The sequence below is a fragment of the Neurospora hispaniola genome, assembly GCF_033458365.1.
Source record: "Neurospora hispaniola strain FGSC 10403 chromosome Unknown B0T23scaffold_1, whole genome shotgun sequence".
NCBI classification, from domain to species: domain Eukaryota; kingdom Fungi; phylum Ascomycota; class Sordariomycetes; order Sordariales; family Sordariaceae; genus Neurospora; species Neurospora hispaniola.
The window spans coordinates 4,702,730-4,715,353 of NW_026944406.1; the positions used below are offsets into that span (position 1 = coordinate 4,702,730).

General features: G+C 50.3%; 4 protein-coding genes across 4 annotated transcripts; 3 read left to right on the forward strand and 1 right to left on the reverse strand.

Annotated features, from left to right (window-relative positions):
- The first annotated feature begins 2,996 nt into the window (after positions 1–2,996).
- On the forward strand, positions 2,997–4,883 carry B0T23DRAFT_29833 (uncharacterized protein). The gene is made up of 2 exons (XM_062834299.1): positions 2,997–3,308; positions 3,397–4,883. The coding sequence occupies exons 1-2, from the start codon at positions 3,285–3,287 to the stop codon at positions 4,705–4,707; spliced, it is 1,335 nt and encodes a 444-aa protein (XP_062697557.1). The 5' UTR covers positions 2,997–3,284; the 3' UTR covers positions 4,708–4,883.
- B0T23DRAFT_29929 (ribosomal protein S5 domain 2-type protein) lies at positions 4,883–6,426 on the reverse strand. Its single transcript, XM_062834303.1, has 2 exons — positions 6,226–6,426; positions 4,883–6,155 (listed from the first exon to the last, which is right to left on the reverse strand). Exon 2 carries the CDS (start codon positions 5,959–5,961, stop codon positions 5,059–5,061), a length of 903 nt encoding a protein of 300 aa, XP_062697558.1. The 5' UTR covers positions 5,962–6,155; positions 6,226–6,426; the 3' UTR covers positions 4,883–5,058.
- Positions 6,427–7,062: 636 nt separating this feature from the next.
- B0T23DRAFT_425333 (uncharacterized protein) lies at positions 7,063–8,050 on the forward strand (the record flags this gene model as incomplete). The annotated part of the gene is made up of 3 exons (XM_062839909.1): positions 7,063–7,229; positions 7,299–7,511; positions 7,573–8,050. 3 exons carry the CDS (start codon positions 7,063–7,065, stop codon positions 8,048–8,050), a joined length of 858 nt encoding a protein of 285 aa, XP_062697559.1.
- Positions 8,051–9,739: 1,689 nt separating this feature from the next.
- Positions 9,740–11,806, forward strand: B0T23DRAFT_29807 (uncharacterized protein). The gene is made up of 4 exons (XM_062834298.1): positions 9,740–9,925; positions 9,979–10,079; positions 10,264–10,407; positions 10,543–11,806. The coding sequence occupies exons 2-4, from the start codon at positions 9,989–9,991 to the stop codon at positions 11,706–11,708; spliced, it is 1,401 nt and encodes a 466-aa protein (XP_062697560.1). The 5' UTR covers positions 9,740–9,925; positions 9,979–9,988; the 3' UTR covers positions 11,709–11,806.
- Positions 11,807–12,624: the final 818 nt, after the last annotated feature.

Here is a 12,624-nt window from a genome sequence, read left to right on the forward strand (position 1 = left end):
CATTGGGAGGTATGCGTTGTAACCCATCTGTCTTACTGGCGTTTGCCCAGAGTGGTGGAGCTGGAGATGCAAAATAGAAAGAAGTAGACACCTCTCCTCTTGTAGACCTAGGTATGTATGCATCGACGTCTTCCACTCATGACGTGCTTGGCGATGATTCGACTTGGAGTGATTTTGAATCTTGGTGTAGCTCGGCAAAGACCGCATTCTGTACGCCGAAATCAACATCCATCATTAAGAAGGCAAAGTGAGACAGAGATGATGGGAATAGGTTGCAGCATTTCGAGAACGCTAGATGCACCCGAGGGGACATGACAAGCGCCCGCGGTTACCTGCAGGTGCGCAAGCATGGAGGTGGATATGTGATGTACCGAAGACACCTGCCCCTGGTCCTGATACACTAGAAAGACATTGTTCACCGGGTTTCCTCTTCTTCTTTTTCTGCTGACATTTTCTTTTTATATTTTGTCGACTTCTATCCTACGCAAGGCGCCTGACCGACCGATACCCCCACAGGCGATCTCATGTGATAAAAAGCTCTCGGACCCTCACTGGGTGCGTGGTTTGATACCTATAACGGAAGCGTGTCCGGACTGTTTTCCACATCGCCTGCCCCGCCACCTACCTTACCTGGTGCCTACACTGGACATAAGGTTATACACCTCTGCTTGGATATAAGTTGTTAGCTTAGTGAATTTGCAGATCAGTGGGGGGGTGGCAAATTCGGTGGCATTAGGAAGTCCGAGGTATTCCAATATAACCTTTCTAGTAGTTTCTATAGCAAAATACCTAAATAGGACTTCTGGGAGCCTAGAGAAGCATTTCATCTCATCCTCATTCATCATCCCTTTTTCCACTATAACAACGGTTACCGTCCCTCGAGGTTTCGCTATCCCTAACCTTCTAAATCCTCCCTTAATACTAAAAAAAAAAACATCGCTATATTTAATAAGGGATAAAAGGCTTCAAGTCCGCGCCCTTCGCAATTACAGCAAAATAACCTATAAAGATATTACATAGAAGACCGGCTTTACTATTCGACAAATCCAAATTGCCTGCACTGGGCTAGTTACCTTCTAAAAGCGAAGAAAAAGAAAAGGTCTTTTAATAATACCGGAGAAAAACGAACTTAAAGAGTAAATAAAAGAGGAATATTTATAGAGATTCATCTCTTAGTATAATTTTCCTTTTTACCTTCCTCCTTACCTTATTACCGGCCCCGGAGTATTAAGGAAAGTACTTTACTCTTTAGGCTTTTATCGAAAATTAAGAATTAAAAAGATAAAAAGAAGTATTACTAATAAAAGAAAAAGAGTAGAATAATATTAAGAAATAAGAAGGTTTTACCTTCGTCCAAAATATTAGGAGGATATCTTTAATTTTAATAAGACTTAAGTAATTAATAATCTAATATAGAAATAATAGGTAATTTTAAACGAAGATAATAATTTAAATGATTTTGTTCTTATTAAGAGAAAGCCTTATAGTTGGATGTTTTAGGGATCCTTTGTTGGAAAAAGAAAAGGGCTTTATTTCTTTTAGGAAAAAGAATTTAGAAGAATCACTACTTAAAAGTATATCTTTTTTATCCTTCCGATAGTAGTAGCTTTTTACCAAGAAAATAGCCTTATTTTTTAATATAATAATATTCCTTTTTATTGGGTAAAAGAGACTTAGAGAGTATTGGAATTAATAGGAATCCTTAGGCTTAGTTAGAGACGATTTCTAGTTTACTTTCCGGATTTGGTACCAATTGAGAACGTTTGGTATTGGATGAAGTCACTTATCGAGGTTAAATACGACGTTCAGTCTCTTAACCCATCACAACTCAGAGCAGCTATTCAAGAAGTTTGGGATATAGTACTGGAGGATTTTCTTTTTAAATTGGCTCATTCAATGCCAGAAAGGATAGAAAAAGTTATTGAGGCAAATAGAGATAATATTAATTATTAAATAAAATAATAAATAAGATAGTGTACAATAAAATGCTTTTTTTTCTATATTAGAACCCTGGTTTCTTGTAGTGTCTTAGTGGCTTGGCTGGCGCCTTGGCTGTACCGAACTAGCATCTTATATCCAAGCAGAGGTGTACTGCGTACACTAGCATACCCGGCTTCTACACCTATCGTCAACCCCTGGGTATGCAGCCCGGTGATCTATCCAGATATTTGAATCGAGGTCTGGCATCGATCGCCATAGCACTAAATACTGCATTGCATGCAGGCATCATCACTATATGCAGGCGGACTTCGTCTTGAGGTTCTGCCGTGGGTTCGAAAGAGGTTCTCCAACACGATGGCCAGGGCCCCGGCTTAGGTTATAGCACGATCACGGGCAGGTACATCTATCTACCTTATCAGTTCTTGGGTCTCCCGGACCCAGACGCTCCCCCGATCTCGGGTCGGGTCCCCTTCATCCTCTGCCCCGCCAAGCTTTACAATGTCACAAAGAGAGCAAGCGTACATACTGTACTCAGCAGATGGAGAACTGAAGGAAGTGGGAACTGGAGAAGCGCTCACTCCTCTTAGATTCATCACTTTGACGAACGAACTTCCACTTGTTTTCGATATGCCCATCTCTTTTTTCCCTCTTTTGTTTTTCTGAACCTTCGCTTATCCATCTCAAATTTCTTTGATATCTCCATGTATCCTTGCCCTTCTGGTCCTTGTCCTGAGTTGACTCATCCATCCTTTCCACTTCCACAATCTCCTATCTTGTATACTTTGACGATACCCTCCCCCCCACCTACCCATTGAGTTCCCTTTCCATCTCGCGTCCTCGGTGACTGGACTCGCGCCTCTTTCAGTCCGACCGAGCCTACTTTGTTTCACATAGCTACCTGCTGATCCACCTATCTATCTCCTATCTTTCAGATCGACAATCCAAGAACTGACATTTTGTGACGTGACGACGGACTCCGCTTTGATTGTACGGAATAGATCGGGAGTCCGGAACAGTCACCTACCCAAACGATCCAGTGGACCCCTCAAAACGCACCTCACGTTCGCCTTACCCAGGTGTTACTCCAAAACTGTTTAAAGCTCCCTCTTTTTCGAGACGTCACAAGGTCACACCTTGATCACCTCATTTCTCATCACCCCTTGGACGCCATTCATTCGATTTTTTTTTTTTTAGAGGGGATAAATCATCGCAGGAAATAAAAGTGACAAGGGTTCCATCCTGGCTGTCTTTCTTAAAACCACCAAGGCGTGCCTTAGGCATCTGACGGAAACCATCAAAGAGAACTCCAGATCAAGGGAAGCAATCAACACACATTCACTGCTATGAACGCACAAATAACTTTCCTGGTAATTCATCCCCTTTTCCTTATTTCCTATACCATTCTCACCCCACAATAGCATCGCTAATCCTTCCTCTTGGAAACCAAAATAACAGGATGGAACCCTGCGTCTCATCCACATTCCCCTCCCCCTCTACTCGACCTTCCTCCAACCCATCCTGCAAATCCTTCTTCCACCAAGCCAACCATTACCATCAGCAACACCCTCACCACCCGTCGGTAACTTCCACCACCAAGATGAAACAACCTTTCTAAACATCTCCATCACCCCCCTCGAATGCTCCGTCGTCTGCCCCTCCTCCTGGGCCCGCGCCGTCTTTGAGCCCGCCATCGCGCGCCTACCAGAAGACCAAGCAAAAACGATTTCGGTTTCCAAGGATGCCTACGCCGTTTTTTCCGTCATCAGCGCCGGCATGGACGCCGGCTCGCGCGTCGTCGACTTGACTTGCCCGCTTGCCTTGGCGGGGATCCCGATCTTCTTCATCACGACGTATTACTCGGATTTCATCCTGGTGCCGACCAAAGACAGGAGAGCGGTGGTGGAGACGTTGAGGGCCAAGGGCGGATTTGTATTTGTCGAGGAGGAGGGTGGAGATGAAAACGGGTTCGATGGGTATGGATCGAGAAGGGGGTCGGTGACTATGGCGTCCGGGATGGGTTATCATTATGCCAGCGCATCAAGTGGAAATGGCAGGCTTAGTGGGATGTTGACCCCGATGATGCCGACTACGCCGCCCCCTTCAGATGCAGGAGAATTGCAGCTCAAGACGTTTGAGACGCTCAAGAGGCGGAACGTGGTGCCGTTTGTGGAACCCGGTTTGAGGCTGGTGCATTGCTCGGGGAGGGAGAAGACGAGCATCCACGGCGGCGGGGGCGGCGAGGGCGGACGTGGCCATGGACATAGTGGAGGGAACGTTTCCATGACCGGCGGCAACGGGACGGGCTACGGCGGTGAGGTTGATGGGGACGGTAGCGCAAATGGCGGCGCCGGTTACTACCCGCGCAGAAGGAGGAACAGCTGGATTGACACAGTCGACACCAAGCTGTACACAAGCATCATCTCGGCGCTGGTGTCGCAGCCGCGGTTCCTCTCGGTGACCCTGGCGCAAGATGACCCCCCTTCGCTGCTGCTGGACAAGGCGCTGGTGGACATGTTTGGCGACTCGCTGGTGGGACCGACCGAGGGCACGCTGGTACCCATCTTTCTCGACCTGGTCAACTTGCCGTTCGAGGCAACGGGCATCGTTTCGGGGGTTGCCGGGAGGTTGGTCAAGGACATGCCCATGGCGGAGAGCGTGGAGCTGTCGTACTTGTCAACGGCGAGGGCCGGCGCTGTGATCTTGTCCTGTGAGCAAGCCGTGACGGCTCTGGGAATTTTGGAGCCTTTGCTGAAAAAGCAGGGGTGAGTGACACCGTTTTCGATTGTGAGGCGTGGCCGAGAAGGACATGCTGCGTTGGCCCGGCTTTGGGGATGGTCGTTCATGGTGAAAAAGCCCAAAAGTTTGTATAATCTCGACTCCTTCATATCGTGGGGTCAAAATTCGGCGCGGCGGAGGATAATCTGGCGTTGGCTGTAATCTTTGGAGAAAGTTGCATGGTTGGACGGAGCTGCGTGGTGTTTTGGCTGCGATGTAGCGAATGAATTCATCTTGGTATCTGCAGAATAGGCCTTCGAGAAGTCTTTTTCTCAATATTCTTGCTGTGTAGTTACTGTCAGCAATCAAAGCTGGGCAATCTTGAGACTATCACCAGCCCACTCATTTCCCACCCTTCTTCTTCTTCCCTTCCTGCTTGTTCTCCTCGTCCACCAACCCCGCCCTAACAAACGCATCCCTCGCCGCGCCGTTAATCAGCGCGAACCTCCTCGGCCCCAGCTTTTGGCCTCCATACCACCGCGTCACCACGACCATGGTGTCCCACAGGTCCATCAGCTGCATCAAATGTAGCAGCCTGCCGCCCGCCGCCGTCTCCCCGTCGTCGTCGCAATCCTGGAACGAAGTGCCGTTCGGCCCGCGGATCCGCCACGCCGTGATGTTGTGCGTAGCCGCCCGCACACGCTTGTCCGACGCCAGCAGGTGTTGCAGGTACTGCGCCGCCTGTTGCGGAGAGGCGACTGGCGCGCAGCGGGCGATGAAGGTCGATTTGAGTTCGATCATGGGGAGGGAGAGCGTCCAGGGAGGTTCGGGGCCAAGGAGATCTCCTCCTCCTCCTCCTCCGCCTCCTGTCTGTGTATCATGAGTTGCTGCTGTTGCGTCATATGAGGATACCCTCTTTCCGTTTCCTTCCTCCACGTCCTCCTCCTCCTCCTCATCCTCCTTCTCCGCCGTGGTGACTGCGGCTATGAGTTCCTTCACTTGCTCAATGGCATCAAACAGACAGACTTGGCCCGGCTCGTACACCTCGCCGACTGCGTCGCGGAACAGAGCCAGGTCTCGAGCGGCGGCGCCGCGCTTAGCGTGCTCGCCGGAGGAGTGGGTACCGAGAACGACGGGTGGTTCATCGGGGTAGGCTGGGGGGAACTGAAGACGCAGGGTGGATGAGGTGATTTCGCCGGGGAGAGTCAGGATGTAAGTGGAGGGTGAGTCGTCGGATGGGGAGAGGGTGCCGTCGCCGTAGATGGAGTTGATGGCCTCGAGCTCGTCGGCTAGTTGTTCGGACATTGTGATCTCTTGTGTGAGCGCCAAGCTTCACACCGTCCGTTTTGTTTGCTGCCTGGGCTGTAAATTGCTTTCACTTTATGTGAGTCGGTTGTCATTGAGGTTACTTTGTCTCGCTACTCGTATCAAGTGACCCAATATCGCCGTATTGCAAAAAGTTGTTGAGGACGTGATGTAAACGCCATCATGTCAGAGGCCTGTCAAGTGAGATCCGGTCAGTTCAAAGAGATATTTACAGGACATGCAATGGCGTGGAGGGGTAGGTACCCGTTAAAGTGCGGATCCACTTCCTTCCTTATGTATCCGGCTCCTCATGTACCTTGTACCTCGACTTGTGACCAAGAACTGGATAGATAGTACATCCGATCTGTAGGTGTGCCGCGGGAGTGCGATGTGAACTGTTGAATTTTCGTTGTCAAGATTACCTGTACGGCCGAGGATGCACCTTTCAACCTTACCGTCTCACACCCCAACCACATCGAATATCGTGACGAAAGGTGTTGGCTATACATACCCCAAATCAGGTACCTGAAATATGCCGATAGAAACAATCGTCGCATTCGTCACCTCCAATGATGGGTCCACATCGCCAATCGCGTTCCAGGGGCATCAGGGCCTGTCCCCGTCCGAGATCGACGCCAATTGGTTCCATTTCCTGTCTTCCAAGGGGGGAGGCGGCCAAAAAATCCCCACGTTTCGGGCTCCCGCCTTGGACCCGGACCTGGCTGTTGCAGGTCTTCTTCAACGCCGAGTTCGAGTCCGGCGGATCGGTGAACCGTCAACTCAACAAATCTTCAAACACCACCTCATCTGGTTGATTCCTTCCTGTCTTTGGTACTATTCTTGTTTTAATCTTCTTTTTTCACGGGCGTACAGAGACGGCATCACGATACACGGCCCGAGATCTAGGCACTGTAGTGTACTACCAAACGCGCCCAGTTCAGCACTCGACAATCCGTTGTTGACGATCCCGTTCAAACCCCTTTTTCTCTGAGTCGCAAGTCTTTTTTGGATATCGCAACACCAACGCGAAGCGCGACGATACATATTCTTTGACGCCTAACCATACACATCTCGATCCGGCCTACCACGCGCCCTTACACAATGTGGTGGTGGCTTACGGCCCTCTCGGGCAGCATCACTCCCCTCTTCCTCGTCCTCTCGCCCATCCTCTCCTATGGCGACCAAGCGCACTCCATGCACAAGGCCAAGTCCAGCGCCGGCTTTTCTTTGGACATTCCCTTGATCATGCTTGTTGCTTCTCTGCTCAGGTTAGTTGCGCCCCAAGCCCACGGTCCGCATTGCGACTTGCGACGCTAGCTAACATCCGTGATTCGCAGGATATTCTACTATCCCGGCGCCAAGTATGACACCGCCCTGCTCATCCAGTCCCTCGTTATGGTCGGAGTCCAGGTCGTGCTCCTCAAGATCGCGCTGGACCACCGCCCTGCCCCATCTTCCAGGGGAGGTGACGCCGCTGTTCCCTTCACGAAGGCGCAAGACGAAGAGTACCAGCGCCCATACAACTTTTGGCAGTGGAAGTCGCCCAAGCCGTACGTATTTCAGTTGCTACTGTCTATTTGTTTAATGACGTGAAAGCTGACACACACACAGGTACTGGCAATTCGTCTTGTACCTCTTCGCTGGCCTTGTCGTCTGCCAGATCCTCTTCTCGCCCTTCGAGTCCCTCTACATGTCCTACTCCTCTCTGATCGGCTACATTGGTCTCTCCATCGAAGCGACCCTTCCCATCCCCCAGATCCTCATCAACCACAAGTCGCGCTCGTGCAAGGGTTTCCGCCTGTCGGTTTTGGCCATGTGGTTGGCCGGTGACGCCATGAAGATGTTCTGGTTCTTCACTTCGTCTAGCGAGATCCCCTGGTCCTTCAAGAGCTGCGGTATCTTCCAGGCCTGCTGCGACTCGTACCTTGGCCTCCAGTATCTGATGTATGGAAGCGGCGAGGGGGTCTCGAGCGCTATTAAGGATCATCCTCTCCATGACTACCCCGTGTCTGGGAGCCATAGCGTGGTCACTAGCCGTGAAGGTGCTGCGGCGAGGCGGACGTCGAACGCTGACAAGAGGATATCATAGAGGATAGACGATGGACTGTTTGGAATTCTATCATTATAGAATTGCTGCGAGAAGATCCTTGATTGCTTCTGGTCAGCATCAGCTTGGAGAGCTGGTCATAATTGAATATTCTTTTCATTTTCTCTTTGACCGTCCGTCTCAAATCTTGCTCTCATCCCGAGAATTGTCAGGTTGCTGTTCCAAGAGTAGCTGTGCAACCAATCATGCTCCCAGGATCTTGGTTTTTTTGTTTGCATGGATTTGGACGAAGCCTTGGGTCGCGAATTTGTCAGGGATGGACAGCTCACCCTTGTCTTTTTTCCCCTTGGCTGGTGAAGCTCTGATAGTGGACAACCCCAGCCACGTCAGGAATTCCGACTGGAGATACTTCAACCTTTCAAATATCAGCTCTGGAAAAGGTTCTATTGAATTTTTGGCATTGCTATGGCTTTCAACTACCTTTACTCTCAGGAAACCCCAAGAATTATGTTAGCGTGACCGTTCGATATCTGTCCGTCCAAGTCTCGGGCAAACAAATATGAACCAACTCCTACCACCGAGTGGAGTGCAAAAAGAGCGCCAGTCCACTTATTTCACCCACAGCCATTCTCCCCTCTTTCCAGAATTCGCTTGCAGCCAAAAAGTTCCCCTGAGACGAAGTGTGGGGGCTGACAAAAAGTAAACAAAACCGCGGCCAAGCTTATTGCTCCGGGCAACATCACACAACACTGACACAACACCTCTTTGTTTATATCGCCAAAAGGGGGGCTGCCGGCCAGTCAATACTTTTCCGGCTCACTAGCAAAAAAAAAAAAAAACGAAATACGGCTTCTACATGACCCCTTTCAATTCCAAACGGCAATTTCTGCGCTGGGTGTTGGATCTACGGTAGGGCAACACCTCGACGGTTGACAGGCCCCAGTATCGTGTCTACTTGCTGGACTGGATGCGCGCTTGGCGTGTTGGTTGACTTATAGGTAAGTCATGGTCGACTTGAACACGAGTTGTGTATTTTTACGAATTCGCTTTCCTTGCTCGCTCTGCTATATCGCTTTCTTTTTTTTCCGTTTTATGTGCAAATGTGCATTTTCGTCTCCGATATTAGTTATGGACATGATGTCTACATACCTATGGACCATATCTGGGATGGAGATCCGCTCTTCGGGCACCTCTAAGATCAGAACCTTTCTTCTATACCTTCGAGATCTCTCAACCGCCTTTAGTGCCTTGATATAACCCTCAATTTGATCAACTCAGATTATCAGCACTATCCATGTGTCTAGGGGTTAATGTTGTAAGGTTTTTTTTTTTTTCTCCCCATTTGCACTCCTTGAGTTTGTTTGCTCCTTATCACCAAAACTTGTGCTCTGTCCATCTCCATCGGACCTTCACAAACGAACTTGTGCTAACCCTGGATCCCAGTGGCTACCTATCAGGCCGCGAGTCGGACCAAATTCAAATTTACCGGCAGGTGTGTTGGTTTTTCGAATTCTGGGCCTTTCACTTGTGGTCATCTATCGACCTCGAGGAACATCGGATGACAGAAGTCTTCGGAAAAATACTATCCGATGTGAACCCTCCCGTTGCCTGCGGCTCCCGTTTTCAATCTTCTCCCGCATAAAGTCCTCGCTGTTTGGACTTCTACCTTCCACCCCATCGTCCTCACTTTCACACCCTCTCTCGTCTTTCCACCATCCACGATCCCGAGGAAGAACATCACCAAGGACAGCAGGCCATTGACTGGTTAACCGGGTTATACATATATATACATACACACTCTCATACCGTCTTCCACAGCTCACTCTCCTCTCGGACAAAACGCGTTAACTTTCTCAAAACTGGAACTAGCTGACTGGACTTCGGCATTTTGTGGAATTTCTCAAGACATACCAATCAGTCAGTACGCTCCCAATCATACTCGCGCCGCGATACTGGCTAACAATTTGCAGTAGAAGTAAAATGCCGGCAAACTTCAAGACCTACGAGGCCCAGGCGCGCCTTTTGGCCGCAGTGATCGCGGCTCATCCCGAGCTCAGGCTCAACTACAAGGGTAAGAACACATGATTTTTGTGTCCCTTCCTCTCACTTTTGTCTCTCGACGTGCCTGTTCTGCTCCATGGCTCTCCATTATTTCACCTACTCGGCGCCTCCGACATGATCGTGTCACGACGTCATCACCAGTCTCAGCTCTTCCAGTGGTCGAGTCACAACTCAAGATGCTGATGAGATTCCAGCAATCGCTCAGCACTACGGCAAGTCCGCAACCATGAGTGCCATTGAACATCGCTTCCGCCCCGTTCGTAAACAGGCGGAATGCTTGCGCCTTGCTGTCAGCAGGGGCGATGATCCGGAGGAGATTGACATCCTCGAAACCGGCGGTATGAAGCATCTTGGCAACATCAACACCTGTCACTTCGTCATCAGACTTCGTTATCTGGGCTTTCCAATTTCACTCTCATTTCATATCATTATCGTGGCCTTCCTGAACTTCGCTAACATTGTCTTCGCCCCAGAACTTGCCAGATACTTTGGCGAATCTACCGCCGACGGCCTCCAGTTCCAATTCCGTAGCATCAAAGCTGGCGCTGAAGCCATCAAGAGCGCAGTCGACAACGGCGAAGATCCCATTGAAGCGTTCAACAACGTCGGCTCCGGCTCGGGAGCCAACAAAACGCCTTCAGGCCGCAAGCGTGGCCGTCCAGCCGGTACTCCAGCCTCCGGCAGAAGCCGCGCTGGAGCTGGTACTCCTGCTACCGGCAAAAGCACGAGCACCACCGCCAAGCCGCGGAGGTCAACAGCCAAGAAGGCGAATTACGTAGAGCCGCAAACGACTACGGATAAGGACGTGTCGGCTGCGTCTGTCGACTACGACGCCTTGGATGACTCTCCCACCGGCCACTTGGCGAAGAAGACGCGCACAACTCCCATCAAGACTGCTTTGCCGCCTAGACGCATGTCTGGTGCTGCCGCGCCGCCCTCCCAGCCAGTCTTCAAGACCGAGGCCCTTGATGAGATCTTTGAGGTCAGCGATAGGCTGCCTTCTCCCTCTCCGATGCCGCCGCTGCCTTCTACTGCTACTGGTGGTAATAACGACTTCTTCACCAACGATATGGTACAAAACGAGCGCGCCGCATCAGAGTATCACACGCCTGCACCGGAATTTCCCCCCAATGCTTCTGCACAAAGCCAGAGCCAGTCCCAGTCCCAGTCCCAGGGCTTCAACATCAAGCAGGAGGCCCTCTCCTACAACAACGGCGGCATGTCCTTCGACGGTGGAGTGACCACCAGCTTTGCTTCCGCTACCACCAGCATCTTTGGTGGTAACAATGGATATACCGCTACCACCACCGGCGGATACCTTCAGCAGCAGCAGCAGAACACCCAAAAGAGCAACAACAACAACAACAACTCTGCTGGGTACATCAACATTGTTAGTGACGACGAAGATGATTACACGCAGTCCCAGAGCCTCTTTGGCGCTGCTGTCCGTCCCCTGGGAGGAGGAGGAGGAGGGGGAGGAGGAGGAGGACACGGAAGCTCTGGAAATTTCAGCCAGGCTTTTACTACGACTCCGGGCATGGGCATGGGCTTGCCGAGCAACATGACCGGGGACGGTGGTGGTGGTGGTAATGGTGACATGGGTTCCTTCTACGTGGATGAGGATCAATATGAGATCTAGAGGGAGTTGGCTTTTTTTTTTTTCTCTCTCTTCCCTGGTGCTGCTTTGCAAAAGGCGGGGCACCTCACCCTCCTCACCCGATCGATCACTCGCAGTCGCAAACTTGAGGTGGGCAGACATTGACGGCACAGCTACCTCTAAGATCACTGCTTCACGACGTACTGAGAGAAGGAAAGAAACAGCGCATCGGTGTCTCTAGAGGTATAGGATCCTCCCACAATCTGCATTTGCCCCTTCCTTTCTTGCTTTTTTCTTGATTCCTCTTCGTTCTCTCTTTTTTTCCTTTTCCTTTCGACATTCAGGTTCATACTGGGATACAAAACTTGCTTCTATGTTCTTTACAAAGCAACAGCACAAGAAAAAAAAAAAAAAAAGAAAAAAAAAACGTTCATGACATGGAGCGGTGCGGGATAGTTCGTCTTGGTTCATGAGGAACCATGTCTACCTCTACACAGTCCTGGTACCAGGTCAGCAGCAGGGTGGAATTCACTACAATGACGTCAACGAGGAGACCTACCATCTACGGGGTCGGGTTCGACAAACATACATTACCTAGATCTAGGTGGTTGAAACTTTGCGACTCGGGGTGTACCCGGCGAAGGATACCTATGTTCCTCCAGCAGCAGATTGTGAGCACGCAATAGATACCGTTCTACGCAATCATCGCGGGCCAAGTCGACCTGCATTTGTATTCAGGTCGATCTGGCGATAATCGCGCTGGGGTTGTAGTTGGAGGACTGGAATGCAACTTAGTCATCGAACATGGGGGGTGGTGAACGGCGAATGGCGCATGGCGAATGGCGAAGGGTGCACGATGGGAGGGAGATCTTTGCGGTTCCTCAAGAGATTCAGTGTTTGTAGAGATTTATGTACGTACCCAGGTAAATCTGCACTCCGAATGGTTCGGCTTTTAGAC